The sequence below is a fragment of the Sceloporus occidentalis genome, unplaced genomic scaffold (assembly GCF_023333645.1).
Source record: "Sceloporus occidentalis isolate IW3139 unplaced genomic scaffold, rSceOcc1.0.p SCAF_1, whole genome shotgun sequence".
NCBI classification, from domain to species: Eukaryota; Metazoa; Chordata; class Lepidosauria; order Squamata; family Phrynosomatidae; genus Sceloporus; species Sceloporus occidentalis.
Window position 1 is genome coordinate 10,973,810 of NW_028316981.1, and position 22,725 is coordinate 10,996,534.

The 22,725-nt window shown below is 40.9% G+C and overlaps 1 protein-coding gene across 1 annotated transcript in view; it reads left to right on the forward strand.

Annotated features, from left to right (window-relative positions):
- LOC149320718 (alpha-2-macroglobulin-like) overlaps positions 1–22,725 on the forward strand; it is an 83,335-nt gene that overhangs the window by 25,360 nt on the left and 35,250 nt on the right. Inside the window, exons 10-18 of the mRNA XM_089502632.1 lie at positions 19–128; positions 3,423–3,578; positions 5,155–5,379; positions 9,663–9,726; positions 11,620–11,762; positions 13,252–13,401; positions 14,281–14,454; positions 16,503–16,590; positions 20,837–21,002. Of these exons, the coding sequence (XP_089358758.1) occupies positions 19–128; positions 3,423–3,578; positions 5,155–5,379; positions 9,663–9,726; positions 11,620–11,762; positions 13,252–13,401; positions 14,281–14,454; positions 16,503–16,590; positions 20,837–21,002 (1,276 nt within the window). The remainder of the gene's footprint in view (positions 1–18; positions 129–3,422; positions 3,579–5,154; positions 5,380–9,662; positions 9,727–11,619; positions 11,763–13,251; positions 13,402–14,280; positions 14,455–16,502; positions 16,591–20,836; positions 21,003–22,725) is intronic.

Genomic DNA, 22,725 nt, shown 5'->3' on the forward strand with positions numbered 1-22,725 from the left:
TTGGTTCTTTTTTGGCAGAGATGGAATTAACAGGCTCAGCTTCCACGGATATTACCCAGACACTCAGCAAAGTTACATTAAAAGATGCGGACCATTATTACAAGCCCGGGATCCCGTATGAAGGGCAGGTATGACCAGCTGATAAATCTTTGTTGCATACAACTCCATAGCTGAGAATTTAAGAAAGACTCTGCAAGCACTGGAACAGCCAGGGCCAGCCTAACCATTAGACAAAATATGACAACTGCCTCGGCTGGCAGAAATTGAGGGACAATGGTGGCAGCTTCCCACCACTCTCTCATGAACGTCATTACTATTTTATTTCTAATGGAAGAGGGATTCCTGCATGCCACCCACATTCTCTTCGGCATCCTGAACTAGAGCCCATTCACACTATGGAGTTCATCACATGAGACTAAAAAACAGAATTTTAACAGGATCAAAGCATCTTTGTTCAGTAGTTATTACACGATGCCATGTTCGTCCTCCTGCTGCCTTGCATTCCATTTGTTCTTCTGGTGCACCTTTTCATTGACAAGCAGAACTCATCGATAGGATCTCAATCTTGCTCCTGTTCTATTCCTGCCTTCATGCAATGGGCCCCATGGTAATCAAGTGGTATGAATGGATGTGATTCTGTTCCTCTCCCCTTATCCCTTCATCCTCTCAGCAATCTTGGCTGGCAACAGCTTCCCAAAGCAAACTGCTGTGCACACATTCACACAGCAGCTGGCTTCAGGATGCAGTTGGTAATGCAATGACTTGTCGCTCTCCCTGAAGCATGAGGCTGCTGTGTTAATGTGCACACAGCTACCCCACACTTTGCAAGGGGGGAGAACCAGTGATCACAGCGACAACATCTTCCCAAAGACAGCTGCTGTGCACATTCACAGAGCAGCCAGCTTCAAGAGGTGGTTGGCAGCCGCCATCACTTGTCTCTTCACCTTCCTCATGAAAAGTGGCTTTTGGTAGTGCAGAAAACAGATCACACAATTATAGATCTCCAAAGTGATGTCGCAGGGGAAAATGCAGTAACAAATGATGCCAAATCAGAATGCTTGCATTCTGAAACAAGTGAAATGGTGGCGGGACAGCTTTTGTTGTTGTTGCATGTCTCCCAGTCATTTTTTACTTTATGGCAATCCTAAGATGAATATATCATAAGGTTTTCTTGGCAGGTTTCTTTGGAGGGGGGTTGCCAATGTCATCCTCTAGTGTAGTGGTCCCCAAACTGTGTCCTTTAAGAGATTTTGGACTTCAGCTCCCAGAAGCCTCAGCCATGTTGGCCAATAGTCTGGGATTCTGGCAGCTGATGTCCAAAATCCGTTAAAGAGCACAGTTTGGCTAGTATGATAAAGTCCTGAGTGGTTCTGACCTGTGGAATCCTGGGACTGGAACCTTTGCAATGATTCAGAACCCTTTGGCAGAGAATTCTATGGCCTGTTACAGACAGGCCAAAATAAAGCTGCTTCGAGTCACTTTGGAGGTATGGTATTTCAATGATGCATGCACCCTAAGAGTCCAAAAGCCACACCAAAGCCACGCTCCAGTCCTAAGGACTGGAGTGCAGCTTTGGTGTGGCTTTTGGACTCTTAGGACTCATGCATAATTGAAATACCATACCTCCAAAGTGACTCAAAGCAGCTTTATTTTGGCCTGTCTGTAACAGGCCTATATGTCTATCCCTAAACTGCAAATTTCAAGATTCCACAGGACTGAACCATGGCAGTTAAAGTGGAATTATAATGCTATAATGCTGTAGTGTGAATGGGCACCTGATCTGCTACCTCAGGTGTGATACCCATTGCTAGTGTGAATTCAACTACTAGTCTTGTCAGTTTTATCATTGCTATATACAATTGAATATCAAAGTTAGGCTCATCTGTGCCATAGTATTTCTATGGATGGATTGAAAGCTGGAACCATAAAGAAAGGTGGGGGAAAATTGTTAATTTGAAATGTGGTACTAAAGAATTGTTCTACAGATGCCATGGACTTCTAAAAAAAGCAAATGAACGGGTGTGAGAACAAATCAGGCTTGAACACGCACTAGAAGCCAAAATTACTATGTGTTGGCTGTCATACTTTGGATATATCACATGATGACATGACTGATTGGAAAAGAGAATACTGTATATATTTATGTATAAGTCTAGAAATTTTAGTCAAAAATTTTACCCCAAAAAACTGAATCGATTTATCCACGGGTCAATGTAAGTACTGTAGTTTAACTTTCATAAAAATAGAAACCATCCCCAGTAAAACCCAAGACTATAATCTGTCCTGGAAGGGCTGACCTGCCTCTGCTCTTTCATCCCTCCATCCTTCAGTGTGAATACAAACAATTATGCCTCCTGTAATTTTGTAAGTTCTTTGGCATCATTTTCCTTTGCTTTATCCTTTACATTCTTTATTACATAACCCTAACCCTCGACTTATGTCATATCAAAATCCATAATTTTGGCCCCAAAACCTGCTCTAGACTTATACATAAGGTCAATTTATAGTCGAGTATATACAGTAATCCTTGGTAAAATGGAAGTTTAAAACATTTGAATGCAGGAAAAAAAGCAAATCTGACATATTTGCCCATCCTAAGGCCTCATCCCATCCTCTGAGGAAAGAAAAGAAAATGTCTTAGGGAGACCCTAAGAGAGACCCAGTGTGGTATAGTGGTTTGAGTGTTGGATTGTGACTCTGGAGACCATGGTTGAAATTGCCACTGAGCCATGAAACTCATTGGGTGGACATGGATGAGTCATATATTCTCAGCCTTAGAGGAAGGCAATAAAATCCAAACCACCTCTGAACAAATCTCACCAAGAAAACCCTTTGATAGGTTCACCTTACGATCACCAAAAGTTAGATGTGATTTAGAATCATAGAATCATAGAGTTGGAAGTGACCACAAGGGCCATCCAGTCCAATCCTCTGCCATGCAAGAACTCACAATCGAAGCACCCCTAACAGATGGCCACCCAGTCTCTGTTTAAAAACCTCCAAAGAAGAAGACTCCACTACACTTCAAGGGAGTGCATTCCACTGTTGTGTGCCTTCCACTTGAAGGCACACAACAACAACAACAACAACAACAACAAAGGCCCTAAGAACAAGTGGATAAATTTGGCAGCTCCAGTACTAGGAGATCTTGGACTACAACTCCCTGAAGTTGGTGAATTGTCACCCCAAAAAAGTAACTTTTGCATGCTTTCCTTTGGATTTTTGAGTGTCTTGAGTCCAACTCTTCCAGTAAGTGGGATTTCATTTCTCAAACTCTGCTTCAATTTTTGTCCCTTTATGCTTATTTCCATTGCAACTCACTTACTACAGAACTGCTCTTACAGGTTCCAGTCTTACATAGTAATGTCCTTTTTAAAAAATATAACAGGTTGATGTATGTGTTTGTTTGTTTTCATATCCAGGTGAAGCTAGTAGATGGTACCAATCAGCCCATTGCCAACAAAACAATCACGATTACTGTAGGTGCCTTCAAGGCCAACTATACTACTGATGCCCTGGGACAAGCTGAGTTTTCCATAGACACCACTAATTTCACACATGAATCTATTAATGTCCAGGTGAGTGTTGCTGAAGGGGTAGTGTGGGGTGCAGACCGTTACGAGTGACACCTTAAGCACGGGTGGCACCACTACTCCCCAAATGCCTGCCTTTTGGTAGAAATGGGTTGATGCATTTGCCTGCATCCTTTTAAAACCCTGGATATCATTGGAAGAGAAGGCATGAGTGGGGTGAGGCTCAGTGGGCAGATACAGGAGAAACATTGAGTTTTAAAAAAAGTTTTTACTCTTTTTAAAATTTTTATTAAAAATATCACATCTTACCAAATTTTCACTTTTTAAACAAATTTTCACTTTAAGCACCTGAAACTATGTACATGTAATACAATTAGGCTGTGCTTATGATACTGTAATTTAAAGGCACAGTTTTAATTTTACTAGTAGTTTATATCAAAGCTATTGCCATTACATTCAATGATATAAGGGACTTACGATTTACGATGAATGTCTACCTTCCCGTGAGGTCCCTGTTTGTCACTCAGTTCTGCTGTTTAGGTCAGAATGAGGTGCCCAGCCATGGTATTAATGCTGGAAGCCTCATTCTGACCTCAGAGCAGCTTGTGCCCACAGCGGTGGCACTGGGTGACAAATGGGAACCTGATAGGAACCGGGAGTGAAGACAGCCAACACCGTCACTGAGACAAGAGCTGCAATGCATAGCAGAGCAAAGGATGAACCCTGGCAACGACTGCAAGGGAAGGAAATTCAGTAAATTCAGTAATTCAATAAATCCTTAAAACCTTTTGAGAGTCTTTGCACATTGCACCAACAAATCTAATCTTTGCAAACTGTTGCAAGCAAGCGGAGATTTGCACATCTCTTTCCTTCCTGTCCGGAGCTAAGCTCTCTACCCCACAAAGCTGAAGAATTTGCACCCTTGTCTCCCTTCTGAAATGTCTCATGGAAACAGGTCAGGTCCTGAGATCTGGCAACCTGACAAAATTATTGCTCAAGAAATAGTGGAATGGAAGAAATGCTGCCAAAAAGCAGGTCTGTCTTTGCAGCAACATTGCCAATTGTTGCTCAACACAATGACCCTGTATTCTTCACTCACACACACACACACACACACACACACACCTATCTTGTTAAGCAACATTCAACAACATTATTATATGGACAGCTCTGCTATTTGAAAGCTTAAATGCAAAGAAGCAGGGGGGGAGAATAGGGGCTTTTTCCTTTTTCCTCCCAGTCATATCATCTCTTCTGCTGTGCTCCAGCATTTTAAATGGACTTAGGCCATTTCTGCCAAAAGTCAGGTGTTTGGGGAGCAGTGGTATCATCCCTCTCTTAGGGGGATTATTTTACATAATAATGGGATTTGTACGTTGGTGAGGCATTAAGCCTGGTCTCTCATAAAGCTCAGGATTCTGTAGGATAGAGTCATACTCTTAAACTGGTGTTGAACTGCTTTAATTCTACAGTGTGGATACTCTCTTAGAGGAGAATATAGAATATCATACTCATGGGGGTGTGGGCTGCTCATTAGAGAAGGTGCTTTGTTATTTGACAATCTAAATCATTTTTCCAACTTCTGAACATCCTCGTTTATGATTGTCATCCTTTTCACCAGGCTCAATATAAAACAGAAGCATCTTGTTATGACAGAAACTGGAAGTATCCCATTCACCAATCTGCATATCAGAGGGCATCCTTGTTCTACTCACCAAGTCAAAGCTACATCCATATTTTAACTGTTTCTAAGACATTAAAATGTGGAGAACACCAGCCAGTCCAAGTGCGTTATGCTCTGAATCTGGATGTCATCAAACAGGAGAAGATTGTTTTCCACTATTTGGTATGTCTGAATGGACCAAGCTTACTTTTGATAGTACAGTGGGTTCTTGTTACCCTCTGGGGTTTGGTTCCAGCAGGACCCCTCATGGATAACAAATCCTGTGGATGTTCAAGTCCCATTAAACACAATGGCATAGTAAAATGGTGTCCCTTATATAAAATGGAAAAATCAAGGTTTGCTATTTGGAATTTATACTTTTGGAATATTTTTAAGCTGTGGATGCTAGGAGGGCCAGCTGCATGAGCTAAAAAGGTGGGAGAACATCTGAGACCTGCTTAGGAGGAATTACCATTCGGAGTGATAAAGTCCCTGATTCAAACTCAAAACTCTAATAGTAATATTTTAAAATTATGGTATATACTCATGTATAAGTCTAGAAATTTTAGTGAAAATTTTAGTGAAATTTTAATGACTTAGAAAGCCTGGGTCGACTTATCCATTGTTCAATATAAGTACTGTACTTGGGCCCTCAACAGACCCAGGTGCCTGTATTTATTGTTGATTTGGTGTATTGTTTGTTCTCATGTTTTGTTTTAGACTTATTAATAAAATTTTAATTAAAAATAAGGTTGCAACCTTTAGAAAAAAACAGACGTAAAATGCTTGGGACTGGAAGTGTTTTGGATTTTGGAATACTTGTATTTGTACTTGTGCATGTAATGAGATATCTTAGAAATGAGACCCAAGTCAAAATACAGAATTCATTTATGATTTATAAAGTGTTTATACACTTAGCCTGAAGTTAATTTTATACAGTATTTTTAAATAATGTTTTGCATGAAACAAAGTTGGTATGCACTGAACCATCAGAAAGCAAAGGTGTCACTATCCCAGAGTTTTGGTTTTTGGAGTATTTCAGATTTTGGGATTCTGGATAAGAAAGATTCAACCTGTATTATTATTTTAAAATAATAATAATGAGAAAATAATAGAAGTATGCTATTGGTGTAAGAAACAGCATTTTAAAGATTGGTTTTAAAGGAGAATTTAATATTTTAGAGATATTTTGCCAAAAATCTTTCAGCTTTTATGCGATTCAATTTAGCAATGGAAAGCAAGTCCCCAAAAGTAAAAAAAGCAAGACACTGAGTTACTTTTTAAAATGTTGCTAATGAGTAATTCAGATACTTCAAGAATGAATGGGAAGTAATTACTATTTAAAAGTAACTTGCCAAGTTCTGGTATCAAATGGCCAAGCTCAGCCTGGATTTCACACATCCTTAGGAAGTATTAGGGATTTGAGGGCAAAAGAAGAAGTTTTGGAGGAGTGCTAGGGAAGGTTTTAAGGACGATAAAAATGGCCTTGGCCTCTCCGTTATAATATGGTGACTTGCATAATCTCTACTTTGACCTTCATTAGATATACATGAGATACATGACTTTCAGTTGCTGCTCCTTTCAATCTGAAGAGAGGGGTTTGTTGTATTGCCTTATATCAACTTTAAATAATGTTTCCCTTTGGAATGTTTGTTTTACCTTATATCTTGGGTAATCCAAGCAAAGTCAGGGATGAATCCATTTGGAATCAATAGAATAAACAAGCTTCATATGGAATTTGTACTTCAGATTTAGCAGCCTATGTTTGGCTGCTAAACTGCATGTGAATTCAGGTTTGAAACCTGATGTTGGTGCCGATGTACACATTTAGCATTTAGGCCTTTAACTAACTTATTGTGGCATTTGTTTTGTGGATTATAGTTCACTTCTTCAGCTCCATCATGTATCAGCCTTAGTTGCACAGATAGGGTTGCACAGACTGAAAACTGGAGAGGGTTCTTGTAGTGATTTGAGTGTTGGACTATGACTCTGGAAACCAGGGTTTGAATTCCTGCTTGTCATAGACATCATCTGGCTGACCTTAAGCAAGTCACACTGTCTCAGCCTCAGAGGAAGACAAAGGCAAACCCGTCCAGCAAATCCTGTTAAGAAAACATCATGATAAATTCATATTTCGGGGCACCATAAGTCAGAAGCAACTTGAAGGCACTCAACAACAATAAGAAGAGGGCATTTCAGCAGCTATTTCTTGTTATAAATATAGGTAGCAAGCATCCCCTGCTGAAATTCCCCCTTCTGCACAATAATTAAAGGTACAGGAAACCTCTGCAATTTTCACTCTGTTAATCCTAGTGCTTGAAGGTATATTTGTATACTGGGGGAACTGGGATATTGTGAGTAGTGAGATCAGAGAGTAAAGGAAATGAAAAAGATATCATCAGTCACAATTCAATTGGAATTTGAATGTACACAAAACAAACCCAGCATCCCTTTATGTAGGTAGGGACTAAGTGATAAAACAATCAACTTTGCAATACTGAGTTAATGAATGAAATGATATTTGAATGATTTCAAATAATTAAGTAGTGAGGGATACCGGAGAGCCAGTGTGACATAGTGGCCTGTTACAGACAGCCAAAATAAAGCTGCTTCGAGTCACAGTGGAGGTATGGTGTTTCAATGATGCATGCGTCCTAAGAGTCCAGAAGCTGCATCAAAGCCACGCTCCAGTCCTTAGGGCTGGAGCATGGCTTTGGTGCGACTTCTGGACTCTTAGGGCGCATGCATCATTGAAACACCATACCTCCACTGTGACTCGAAGCAGCTTTATTTTGGCTGTCTGTAAAAGGCCAGTATTTTGAGTGTTAGATTACAACTCTGCAGATCAGGGTTCAATTTCCCACTCATCCAGGACACCCACTGGGTGACTATGGGCAAGTCACACACTCTCAGCCTCAGGGGAAGGCAATGGCAAACCTCCTCTGAACAAATCTTACCAAGAAAACCCCATGATAGGTTCGCCTTAGGGTCAACATAAGTCAGAAGTGACTTGAAGGCACACAACAAGGGAGAGAGGCCATTTAACCTTTCTTAGCAGAAACTTCCAGAACCTGGATGTGGCCACCAAATATACTAAACATTGGGTTGTAAACAGGAGTTGCAGCTGTGGTTAGTGTGAGCAGGACACAGTGAATCTGCTGTAAGGTTATATCAGTCTTTAAATGAGCTGTCTAAGGGGCTGAACAGGTTTCTAAAACTGATTGTTTTTAAGGAAAGGGTGTTTCAGAGGGAGCTGTATTGTTTTATATGGTACTGTTTTAAAATCATTTTTTAAAATCATTTTTAAGTGTATGTTTTACATTGTTGTAGTACTGTTAGAGGTTCAGTCTCCCTTAGCCACATTTCTGAAATCAAAAAATACCCCAAAACTCAAAATGCCCCACATGGGTGGCTAAGATAGTGACACTTTTGCTTTCTGACAGGTCAGTGTACACAAACTTTGGCTGTATCCGCATTGTAGACATAATCCACATTGACCCCACTTTAACTGTCGTGGCTCAGTGATATGGATTTCTGAGAATTGTAGTTTTGTGAGATATTTAGCCTTCTCCATCAGAGAGCCCTAGTGCCATAGCAAAATAGATTATTTCTACAGTGCAAATGCAGCCTTTGTTTTATGCACAAAATTATTTAAAATGTTATGTATAAAATTACCTTCAACTATGTCTATAAGATGTACACAAAACATACATGAATTTTATGTTTGGACTTGGGTCCCATCTCAATGATACACACACACACACAATATATATATATATATATATATATATATATATATATATATATATATATTTTCTTCGTGGTCTCTGCGAATCATACAAATGGGTTGTACTGCGCCTGCGCAGTATATACATAATACGGGAGGAAATCCAAAACACTTCTGGTCCCAAGCATTTCTGAAAGGGGAGACCCAATCTGTAATAATAATTGATATAATATGGATGAATTAATATTAATCAATATAATTAAGAAGTATTAATATAATACAATAATGAAATTATTATTTAAAGTTCACCACAAGAACCACAATGGCGATGACAATCTGTTTTGGGGAATAAGGCTCAGTATTTTGCTCAGCTGCATATGCACTGCAGAAATAATCCAGGTTGATACCACCTGAACTGCCATTGGTTTAGTGCTGTGGAATTCTGGGAATTGTAGCTTTGTGAGGTATTTAGCCTTCTCTATCAGAGAGCTCTGGTGCCACAACAAACTACAAATCTCAGCATTCCAGAGGATAGAGCCATGGCAGTTAAAGTGGTGTCAACCTATATTTTTGCAGTGTGGGCGCAGCCTTGGTTACCTTCTTTGGAGTTCAATCCAAAACCCAGAGCAGATTCCTGCTGCCATAGATCAACTATCAGCCAACAGTGGGCAATGACCAAATCTCTGCCAGACTTCTGCATCAATATCATACCCACTAGTTGTTTCCTTCCTCCCTGCAGGTGGCAGGTAAAGGGAGAATTGTGCAAGATGGGACCTACATTCTGCCAGAGACACACAGAGAAGGTAAACACTTCCCCTCCTCTTGCCACTTTTTAGGATTAATACACCATAGTTGTACTCTGATATTTCTTTTGAAAGCTTTGGGGGGGGGGGGGGAATTATCCTTGCTTTCTAACTGGGTGCATATACTGACTATCGTTTTTGAATCTTGGATTTGTACTTCTAGACTAATGTAGAATCTGTCTGGGTCTTTAAATAATTATTTCACTAACTTTCTTCTGTTGACCTAAAAGATGATGCCTCTTTGCTTGTTGCTTGTTGCAAGGCTTGTTCTTAAGATACTTTAAATCTTTCTGTTGTATATGGGTTTCCTAGGCATGTTATATCATATTTAAGTTATTCTAGTGGCAAAGGCATTTTCAAATGATAAAAATACAATTGGGAGACAGGAGAGAGAGAAATAATAATAGTAATAGTAATGATAGTAGTAGTATAGTAGTAGTACTAATAGTTACTGCCAGTTTTTGATGTTTTCTTATTTCTGGGATACAGAGAGAAGTGCACAGCAATGTGCCGCCATGCCCTTGCTGTCTGTACCTCCTCACCAAAAATCAAGAAGGCTCTGTGGAGAACTGCACTGATTGCAAGAAAGCAGCCAATGTGGTTTTGCACAGAACTGGCTACTTCCTAAAGTTCTCAGAGTCATTCACTGTGGATGGACTGACCTGGGAAATCACCTGTGTTTCATTGTGCCTAATGGAAAGGCCAGCTCTGCTCCTATTCATCGCCTATTCTTATGAACTAGGATTGCCTCTTTCTGTTTAGTCCAGACAATGGCTGTGTGGCAAGAGAGCTCAATTGTTTCTTCCTCATCTGTGTTGGTCCCAAACATCTCTGCAGCCAGAGAAGTGAGTTTTCCTGAAGGGAAAAACAGAACCGGACAATTTTCTGCAAATAATATTTGCTTTACCATATTTTAAAATGTTACTGTATATTCAAACTTGTGCAAAGCCTGAAGTAGAAATTATTTTACTGGAATATTTCTAATGATGCGAAAACTGCTTATAGGTAGAGGCTGAATCTTCCTTATCCAAAATGTTTGGGTCTAGAAGAGTTTTGGATTTCAAGTGTGTGTATATATACAGTATTCCTGCACCATATGCAGCTTTCAGCTTATGCTGAAGCCACATGTGGGAAAAAGTGGCACGTGCGCCTGTGGCACATGCACTACATGCACCCCATTGTTTTCAGTGGTCCTCGAGCATACATGTTTTTTTCCCTTACACAAGGAGGTCCAGAATGGATCCCCCATATAAGGGAAGGGCCCACTGTGTGTATACACACACACACACACACACAATGTGATATCTTGGAGATGGTACCCAAAAAATGACCAGATTTTAAAAAATACTTTTTTAAATACATAAAGAGACCTTTACCTGATATATGTTATATTAACAATTTAACTTTTGTGGTGGTATAACTATTTTGCCTTCAGCTTCACTTACTCAAGCTCTGCGCTGCATATCAGTTCCATTTCAAGTTAGGAAAAATCTGGTTCAGTTCTAGCGGGACATTCTCTTTTACTAAAGGATTTATTGCAGTAGAACAAGCCAGACAATAAAAGGATAAATGTGTCTGCATACTTGTTGTGTGGAAAGTTTTCTATGGAAAAACATAGCATCTGAAAATTTTCAATAGAAAATTTTTCCAGCCTACATCTCTGGCAGCCAACATAGAAATGCAAGCAATTGGCCTTTGGGTTGGCTGGCTAGCAGAGCTCAACATTTCAGGCTTCCCAAAACTTGAGAATTTTATTTGCAAAACTGATGGATGATGTGCTTCACTGTTTTCTGAGTTTGTACTCCTGGCCATCTTGGTTGCTGAAGCTCAGCTGAAAGAGACATGTTAGAATTAATTTCTTGTTTTTGTTTCTTGAAATTCTTTCTTTACCAGCTAAAGGGATATTCTCTCTGGATCTGACCTTCAACATCCATGCTGCTCCTCTGGCCCGTTTGCTACTATACACTATTCTGCCCAACGGAGAACTTGTGGCAGACTCTTACGAAATTAATATTGAAAACTGCTTCTTAAACAAGGTAAAGTTGACTAGGCCAAAGCAAGTGAAAGCCCTGGCCCCTGGAGCATATGAAGACCACAAGCCTGGTTTTGCAGTTTCAGTCACCCCATGTGCCTTGTGGTTCTTTTTCTAGTTAAAAAAGTTAATTGCCCAAATGAACAATCTCTCCCAGGAGCCCTCAGAAGCAATGGTTTGCCTTTTGAAAACTTTGCTGCCTCATCATCACTGACTGAATCTGGGGAAGCAACAATCTTTGGACTTTCTTCCCAAGTGAAGACGTAATGGGTTTGTCTACGTTACATATGAACCCGGAATCCCAGACTCATGCTGTGCTATTTACATTATGTTGGCTCCAAACCCTGAATTGTGTCTAGGCTGATTCACAACACCTGGACCTGATTCAGGGTTTCCATTCCTAGTCCTGCAATAAAGAGACTTACCTTTTGCTCTGGGTTTACCAGAAAACCCGGAGCAATACGTGGTGGCAACAGATGCCATGCAGCTCCTGCAAGCATCCCAGCATGAGTCACTCTGAGGAGTTTATCACACTGGGGCTGATTTTGACATTAAAGAGAGATTAAAGTGCATTTAAAGCATCCGCAAATGAAGTGGAAATGGTGAGTAATTGAATGATTATCACACTCAATTGTGCAAATGAAGTGATACTGAAAATGCATTGTTGCTGAAAATTTGAAAGTAAAAAGATGCATGTTAATGCTTCGTTGTGACCACTTTAATGGTGTGTTTTGTGCAACATCATATGAAATCGTTTTGCGTAATTACGCAGTTTCTCTGGGATATTCACAGGATAAATTCCCAATCTCCTTCGTGTGATAAATTCCTGAGTTGCTCTATGACACAAGACTGGGTACCTCATTCTGATATAAGAGTAACTTTTTGTCTGCAGTGGTAGCAGTAGCCAGCTTGTAGGGACTGCACAGGAAGACAGATACCCATCATTCACTAAAAACCTGCATCTGGTAAACGGGGGATTTGGAGGGAATCTGAGGCATCTGAATCTGAAACCCGGGGCAGCCCAGAGAATTCTGACAAATGTAGATGAGCCTAATAGGATGGACATCCAAGCTGACTATTTCACTTGAAACCTTGTATATTCTTTAATTTTATAGATTCTTTTGCTTATGTATGTTTTGGCTCATGTACAAGCATGCTGAACACATTTGCTTTTGAAACAAGTTAATAAAGACAAATTTAAAAACAAAAAAAGATGGTGGGATTCTGCTAAGTGCAGGTATAAATCCCTCCAAATTCTGGGGCTGTTGGACAGTCTGGATAAGATGCCAAACCTAGAACCCATATTCTAGGAGAGACTATGATATCCATATATCATTTCTACTGGTGTCCTCTACTGTTTTATTCCCATTATGTCTTATCAGTTATTTTGGCCCCATTTTCTCCCATTGTGCTTTATCAATTATATTGTGCTGCTGTGCTTATAAAGGAACTTATCATAGCTCTCTTCTGCTTCTCCCCCCTTTTCTTTGCAGGTGAAATTGTGGTTTACTAATCCCACAGGCTTGCCTTCCAGCGACACTCAGCTCCACCTTGCAGCCTCTGAAGGTTCCCTGTGTGCCATCCATGCTGTGGACAAGAGTGTCTTCCTCTTGAAACCTGAGGCTGAACTCTCTTCCCAAACGGTGAGATGGCTAAGGACTTTAACACATGCAGGTCTTAAACCACACTTGTAGCAAGAGACTAGCACCTTTGTCACCTATTGAACAGAGTCACTTCTGCTCTATTGCTGCTGTGCCTCTGAAGCATTGTTAGAGGGCATTCAAAGATATAGCCGTGTTGATCTGTAGAAAGTATGTAGAGAGATCTTGTAGCACTTTTGAGACTAACTGAAAGAAAGAAGTTGGCAGCATGAGCTTTTGTAGACTAAAGTCTACTTCCTCAAATGCAGATGTTAGGGGGCATCTTTTCTTTGATGGGAAAACCTGTCAATAAATAGCCAATCACGCTGCCACCCCATTACTCCACAAGTGCGATAGTGACAGTCCATGGCAATCCCAATATTGGGAAGTCACATGGTGTCATTTTCCTCTTTATTCCCTCTCCTCTTCCCCCCTCACTATTCCCAGGCTGCATGTTTTCTTACACACACACACTTTTTTCACTTTCTTTCCTTTCTTTTCCTCCTCCTTTTGTTCACTCAATTGTGTTTCCATAGTAATTTTGATTTTTTTAAAAAGAAAGGCATCCTGGTAGGGCATAGGGGAGGAAGGCAGTGCTAAGAGGAAATAAGGAAGAGAGCATGCAGGACCATCAGTGGCCACCATCGCACTATCAAAGTGAGGTGTGATAAAGAAAAACCCAAGTCTAGTATGGTTCTGTTCATGTAAATAAAGCAGTTGTGGCAAGTCTGAGATGAGACCAAGGCTGGTATAATAAATTCCTAAGTCACACCTGGGGCTGCATTCAAGGTGTAACATTTAGAGAGGCTGCCAGAATCTGTCAGCTACATCAGAGGAGAATTTTCATGTCATGCTGAATTGTGGCTGCTTTCCTTTCCTTAGGTCTATAACTTGCTGCCTGTGAAGATGCTCAGTGGCTATTATTATGAGAGCTGGAATGTAAAGGACCACGATGACATCCAGTGTGTGCCCTACAAAACGATAGTTGTAGATGGTATTCGCTACCAGCCTGACACTTATTCACCTGAAAGAGGATATGCCTATACAATTATTGAGGTGAGCACTAGTGGGTCCTTGAAATGGCTTTGGGCTCCAAAAACTGGAAACTGGACCAAGGAGGTCAAGTAGTGGGCTTGGTGAAAAGAAAACATAGGTTGATATTCAACACTTGGAGAAGCTTGGCCACTGTATCCCCCAACAGGCTCCACAGCTAATCCTTGACCCAATACTATGCCCTAAAAATATTTCCTTCTAGCCCACTTCACTGAATGGCAAGATGGCTTGATATAGGCCTGTTACAGACTGCCAAAATAAAGCTGCTTCGGCTCTCTTTGGAGGTATGCTGTTTAAATGATGCATTCATCTGAAGAATCCGGAAGCTGCACCAAAGCTGCACTCCAGTGCTTAGGAATGGAGTGTGGCTTTGGCGCGACCTCCGGACTCTTAGGATCCATGCATCATTTAAACAGCATACCTCCAAAGAGACCCGAAGCAGCTTTATTTTGGCCTGTCTGTAACAGGCCATAGCTGTCTTAAAAGAGACCCAATATGGTGCAGTGGTTTGAGTGTAGAACTAGGACAATGGGGGTTAAGGGTTCAAAGTCTGCTCAGCTAGGGAAACCTTGTTGAATGGAGGCAAATCTCACTCTTTCAGGCATGTCTGCACTGGCCAAATGAGCCAGTTTCTCCCTGCCCTCACGGTGCCCTGTCTACCTGTCCATTCAGACTACCTTTTACCCCGGTTCAGAAACCAGATTAACCATGGGAAGTTCATATTGGCCCCGATTCTTCCACAAGCGAAATCACACCCGTTCAGAGGCAAATGCCCCTTGGCACGGGTCTTTTGAAAGCGGCGTTTTACCTGTATCTTTTGAGAAAAAACAGGTCCTGGCAAGTATAAACTTCGCCCCGGTCATGATTGGGTCAAATTCAGGGGAGGGATTAAGTCAGAGGGAGGGCAGCGAGCGGAACATGCCTCCCCTTCATTGGGGTGAAGGAGGAGGAGGAGGAGGAGGAAGGAGCAGGACGAAGGGTCAAGTCCAGCGGAGGGATTAGGTCAGAGGAAGGGCAGAGAACGGAACATGCCTCCCTCGCAGGCAGCTTTTTCTCTCTCTCAGTTTTTTTGTATTTTTATTTTTGACACATTATGCGAATGCTTTTTCTACAGGGTGATACATTTTGATAGAATGTGTCTGCTTGTGCTACATTTCCCTTGCGTTTGCTTGCTGCGGGTGCCTCACTTTGCAAGAGGCTTTTTTAAAAAAAAAATTGTGTGTGTAATATGCGAATGCTACAATGTGAATGTTACAAATGTTTCCCTTTCAATTTGGCAAATTGATACAGAATGATTGTGCTACATATGTGTATGTGAAGCATTCTGGGGTTGCAAGGAGGGAGCATGCAGAGATGGCATTCTGGGGTGAAGAATTATTATTATTATTATTATTATTATTGTGATGGGAACAGGATGGCATGGGGTGGAGGCAAGGGCTGTAGCATTTGGCTGGAAGCGAAGGAAAAGCTAGAGGCTGGAAGGCTGTGGAAACCCATGACTTTGGGGGAGTCACACTCAGTCTCAGGGGAAAGGCAATGGCAAATCTCCTTGGAACCAATCTTGCCAAGAAAACCCCAGGATGGGGTCATTTTAGTGTTGCCATAATCTGTAGTGACCCAAATACACACAACACACATACACACCTGGAGGTTTTTAAATTTGACAGAATATGCGCACACTGCCACCATTTTTTTAAACAGTAAAGGCACACAGCAACAACAACAACGAATGCCATTTTGGAGAAAGGAACTAGCAAAACCACATCTCAGTATTCCTTGCCTAAGAAACCCCCATGAAATCTGTGGAGTTGTCACAGGCAAGTTGAAGGCACGCACACAAACACACATGCTAGAAACTTCATTAATACAAAAGGTTTTTTAAAAATATAAACACTTCTAATAATCTGCTTACAAGTCAAGAGGTCATCTGCAGTATCCCTTTCTCTCATGCCTAAGTAAATGTGTGTGTTTGCTTGCACAGATGCATGTGTTTGTTGTCCTGTCCATGCTTTGTCAAATGTTTTCAAATGTCACATTTCTCAATTTTACAGGACTTTGGCTTCAAAATTTTTACTAGTGCCAAGATGCACAGGCCCCAGGTTTGCAATACATTTACTCCACAATTTGGAGTAGAAAGACGTAAGTACATGATCCAGAATGGTGTGCTGGTGGTGGTATTAAATAGAATTAAATTTTGTTCTGATCTGGCAGAGCTCTTCTTAGGTTCAGAAAAAAATAATGGTCAATATAATAATAATAATAATAATAATAATAATAATAATACATTTATTTATACCCCGCCTCTCTGTGGAACGCAACCAGGGCATCTTACAGCTTCAGGTTAAAATGCTCACTCCCAAATCCCAATAACACCCCCCCCCCATGCAATTAAATATTAAAATAATAAAAATAGAGATAAAAATAAACCAACAATGGCTGTAACAAAAAAACAGGGAATGACAAATTCAAACTTGTTTGGTGGCTGGTTATCTATTCAGGAAAGGCCTGCCGGAAGAGCTCCGTCTTAACAGCTTTTTTGATGCTGTTTAAGGTGGTAATGTTTAAGGTGGTAATCCGACAGGCCATTCCATAATCTGCGAGTGGTTGCCGAAAAGGTCCTCTGGGCGGTTGCAGACAGTCTAGTTTGTATAAATTGCAATAGATTCCTCCCAGAGGACCTGAATGTGTGGAGTGGATTATACGGAAGGAGGTGGTCCCAAAGATAGGTTGGACCCAAGCCATTTAAGGCCCTAAAGGTGATAACTAACACCTTGTACTATGCCCAGAAACTAATGGGAATACCTTCTTGCCTTCTAAAGTGTTTGCAGTATTATGCCCAGTTCTTCAGCGAGCAAATAGCTCTATTACAGGGATACCCAGCCCATGGCTAGTGAGTCAGACATGGCCCACCAGCCATTTTATGTATGTGTGTTGCCCAATGTTATAAGGTACTGTCAAATTTCAGCTGTCTGCCTGCAGCAAACTATACAGACTGGAAGGCATTATCACAGGAGCAGACCTTGTTTTTAAAGTCAAATCATAAGACGATGGCAACTAGTGCTATTGCAATCACCAACAGAAGGGAAGTGGAGGGCAAAGTTTCATTCATTCATTCAATTTATATTTTTCCCAACATGGGATCCAAGGAGACTCCCAGCATAAATCAGAAGAAAGTAGAGCCTATAAAACAATTACAGTGATTGCTTAACATTATAAAAGTATTAAAAGCATAACAATGAGAATGCATACCCCATTAAAGGATTCTTCCATACAACCTGTTAATGCCCAAAAGCCTGTTTAAATTTTTAAAAAGTGGAAGGGCAGCAGAAAGGCAGCAGCCACCTTAGTCTCCTATGGAAGAGAATTTCACAGGCTGGGAGCAGCCACCAAGAAAGCTCTATCCTGAGTCATGGCCAGATGGGTGTCAAGAACTAGCTGAATTCTCCTCCCCAAGTCAGTAGATCTCTCCTCTGTAGGAGAATGAGTAAGGCTTTATTTTTGCAGTTGGTGAGAAGCTACTGGGGAAAGGTCTCGGACAAAACTAAAGGCTAAGCACACGTACATGAAACAAAAGCATTCAACAGGCACAAATCCCACCCCACTAAATTGGCGGAATAAATCTATTTTCCTGTTCTTAAAAATAATTAGGTCTCTTTTGGTTTTCCCTCTGGCTGCCTCTTCCTGGCTTCTCTGATCGTTGAAGCAAATTGATAACCAAGAGTTAACCAGCACCATAAAATTAGCCAGTTTCATTGCAGGACATTTCATCAAAGTCATATGAGACTATTCAATTCATACACTTCCAATATATCAGTCAATAACCAGTGACCCAGCTACATAACTATCATTATCCCCCTTACATAGAATATAAATAGCAATATTGATTTACCTGTTTCTTTGACATATATCTTACTTGCATACCCCATGCAGGGAGGACTACAATCCTAACCCCATACACCATACCAGCCAGCAGGAAAAATAGATCATACAACCATGATAATAACAAATACATGATAAAGAACACATTAGATCTCATATCAAACAAATGCATATCAAAGGCGGGGTACAGACCGCCGATTTGCGGCGGTCTGCCGCCGCCGCCAGTAGGTCCGTGGGGGAGCCGGAGCCTTCAGACGGCCCGACTCCCGCGCGGACCGAAAAAAGAAGCTCCAAAATGGAGCTTCTTTTCAAGTCGCGTTTGCGACGTAGCGAGGCGCTAGGGGCGCGCTCGCTACGTCAGAAGCGGCGCGACACGTCTGGACGCTGTGCGTCCAGTACGTAAAGATGGCGGCGCCCATGTGGAAGGGGCGCCGCCATCTTGTACGTATTCTATACGTACTAGGGTTAGGGGGGTGCGGAAGCACCGCCCCTTCCTAACCCTAGTACGTATAGAAGACGTACTAAATGGCGGTGTGTATCCCGCCAAAGAACCTTCACGTATCAGCAAATATAACAAGAAACCAAAGTGGTAAATCATGTGATCAGGTCTATAGCAAATATATATCAACAAGCACACACATGGCACAACCTTCTATCACAAACATGTATAACCAAACATCACAGTAGGAATAAAACATAGCATACACACCATAGTCTTACAGGAAAGTAATCATTGCATGGTTAACCCAATCCTGACAGCAGGCTTGTGACAGTTGTGGGGCTTAAAGAAAGCCCTCTCCTGAGAACCTCAGAACTCAGCAAGGCTGATAGAAGGAGATACAGTGGACCCTTGGTATCTGCTGGGGTTTGGTTCCATGAGCCTCCAAAATCCATGGATGCTCAAGTCCTATTAAATACAGTAGCATAGTAAAATGGTGTCCCTTATAGGAAATGGCAAAACTGAGGTTTACTTTTTGGAATTTATATGTGCATTAAATATTTTCAAGCCATGGATGCTTCAATCTGTGGATAAGAAATCTGTGGATACAGAGGGTTGACTGCACAGTTTTTCAGTAGTCTGCAGCCCAAACAGAGTGGACATCTGGAGGAAAATTGGTCCCTGCTCCCAGGCAGGCACTTACCCCATTTTTGAGTGAAGAGAAGTGGTTCCTCTGAATGCCTGAGGCTAGCTGTCCCTGTGAAAAAATGAATTCCCTCAGTAGTATTGTATTGTGGTCTCATGCCATTGGAGGATTGGGGTTAAGCAGTGGCAGTCCAGGCCAAGCAGGGCTACACTTACTCTCTTTCTCTGTTTTTATTCCTGGCCACATTCTTCTGCATCAGGAACAGGCCTTTTGGTGATGGCCCCATCTCTGTAGAACCCCCTCCTTAGGCAACTATACACAGCCTTCCATTGCTGACTTTTAACTGGGCTCTACATTTGAAGACTTTACACAGAGAGAGAGAGAGAGATACACAAACACAACTTCTATGATATTATCTGCTGAACATAAAGATAAGAAAAATGATCACAAGTGAGGAACTACATAAAATCAACCTAGATAATGAGAAAATAAAAATAGTCAAAGATTTCCTGTACTTTGGATCAAATATTGAACAGGACAGAGATCTCAGTCAAGAAATCAGAAGACATAGGAGCTTATCACTTGGCATTTAGTGTGTGATAATCCCTGCCTCCATTCTGGTAATGCTCAGAAAGGTAGAAGGCAGTAGAAAGAGAGGCAAACCACACTCCAGATGAATGGACTCAATCAGGGAGGTCACAGGCATGAATCTGCAAGACATAAGCAGAACAGTGGAAGACAGGGCATCTTGGAGAAGCCTTACCCATAGGATCAGCTTGAGTGACTTTAGGGTAGTTAACAACAACAAACTTATCTTCATATCAATTAATTTTATAATCACTGCAGTGGGTCTTTGGTATCCCCTGGGGCTTGGTTCCAGGCCCCCTCTGTGGACACCAACATCCATAGATTCTCAAATCCCATTATATTCAATGGAGTAGTAAAATGGTGTCCCACATATAGAGTGGCTAAATCAAGGTTTGCTTTTTGGGTAGTTGGGGTGAGGGAATATTTTGAAATCTTGGATGGTTGAATCCATAGATAAAGAGAGCCAACCACTACTGTTTTAATTTTTTAAAGATGTCCTGGTTGTGTTTAGACTGTATTTTTGATACATTGCAATAATCTTTATGCTTTTAAATATCTTGTGGGCCATTCTGAAGGCACTGGGATGCCTTCCACCTGAGACCTGCACGTCTAAACTATTTCATTTTCAGTTGTTGAAGACTTTTCTCTTCAGATAAGCGTTTCCCAGCCCAGAGGGATAAATTCCACTCCCCATTTGTACTGATGTTTCTGGTTTTTTCATGCCACTTCTTTGCATTTGGTGGTTTTAATTTCTTGTAAACTGGGGAAAATAGACATTGGGGAAATGGAGTGGTCTATTCTTCATTCTGATCAAATAACTCTCTACCCTTCAGGTGTTGCATTCTCCTCATCTGCGCCAGGCCCAGCACATGCACTTGCAGGAGAAAATTATAGAATTGCTGATGACTACTCTGCTATGGAGAGTCAGGCTGATCAGCCACAGGAGACTGTTAGAAAGTTCTTCCCTGAGACGTGGTTATGGGACATTTATGTAATGAAGTAAGTAGTGACTGCGAATGTAAAGAATATTTGCTTTTTTTTTTTAATCTTTTTAAAAAGAGCCGAAGGTGCTCTGTATAAGGAAGCAAGAGAAAACGAAAGAACAGAAGCACAGGGAGGAATAGTGAGAAATAGAAGACTACAAATAAGATAATAACAAATATATATATATATATATATATATATGGGGGGAAAGAAGGAAATAGAGAGGGAAAAGGGCAATAGGAGAGATATATAGAAGATGTAGAAGAACCCCATATCAGGAAAACAGAAGCTAGAAAAGGAAAGTCTCAATGGGAAAAGGGGAGAAAGAGTCAAGGTAAAGAGACGGGAGAAGTGAAGGGGGAAAAGAAATAAATAAAATGTGTATGTGTGCGTGTGTGTATTCATTTGCTAACCAATATTAACATTATCTGACAATGTCTTCTAACAATTGGGCCCAAACAGACAGGCCCAGATAAAGCTGCTTTGGGTCACTTTGGAGGTATGCTGTTTAAATGATGCATGCATCCTAAGAATCTGAAAGCCATGCCAAAGTCACAGTTTGGCATAGCTTCTGGCCTCTTAAGTGACCCAAAGCAGCTTTATTTGGGCCGGTCTGTTCAGGCCCAATTATTAACAATAACAACTATCCTACACTGCAATCTTTGATCTACTGTAATTTGCTGTAACTGCAACTTATCAATTTAAAGGATTGTATGGCAGTGTTAAATATACTCAATAGAAATAGAGTGAAATAATCTATTAGAAAATAATAACAATTTAATAATTATAATTTACTAATATACAGTATATGGTTAATTTGAGTCCAAAACACATGGCAGAAATAATCCCGTTTGAGACCACTTTAACTGCCCTGGCTCAATGCTAGGGAATTCTGGGAACTGTAGTTTTGTGAAATAAACTACAATCCCCAGGATTCCCTAACACTGAGCCAGGGCATTTAAAGTGGTCTCGAACTAGATTATTTCTGCAGTGTGTTTTGGACCATAATGGTTTACTATCCCTCTGAGTTTATACAGCTACATTTCTTTATACATACACACATAAGTTTCCAATTTGCTAAAAAGAATCAATAGGGAAAAGGGGGGCAGGAGAAAAAGACATAATCAAAGGGGGAAAAATGATAGCCAGTATGAGGTCAGCCACAGCCCAATCACAACTGCAACTAATTTCACAAAGAAGAGGCTCAGAAGACAAACCAATAAGACTAAGGTCCAAAACACACTGCTGAAATAATCCAATTTGAAACTGCTTTAACTGCCCTGGCTCAATGTGAAGAGATTCTGGGAACTGTAGTGTATTGTGACACCAGTGTTCTCTGACAGAGAAACCTAAATGTCTCACAAAACTACAGTTCCCAGAATTCCCTAGCATTGAGCTAGGGCAGTTAAAGCGGTCTCAAACTGGATTATTTTCTTCGGTGTGTTTTGGACACTAGAAGAGATTAGGAAATTGGGACAAGAAATGAACAATTGAGGAATTCTAGGCAGGATATGAGAGAAGAATTGAAAGAGACAAAAGCAGAAATAAGAAAGATCTGTGGGGGGAAAAACTAGATAATTTTTGCAGAAAAATGGAAAGAATTACAGAAGATCTAACAAAAGTCCAAAAAGAGGCAGGAGAATTAAAAGACAAAACATAGTTGTGGGGGGAAAAACATTGACCACAATTTATCTGAAACGAGGACAACAGATAACTCAGAACTGTTAACAGAACTCAG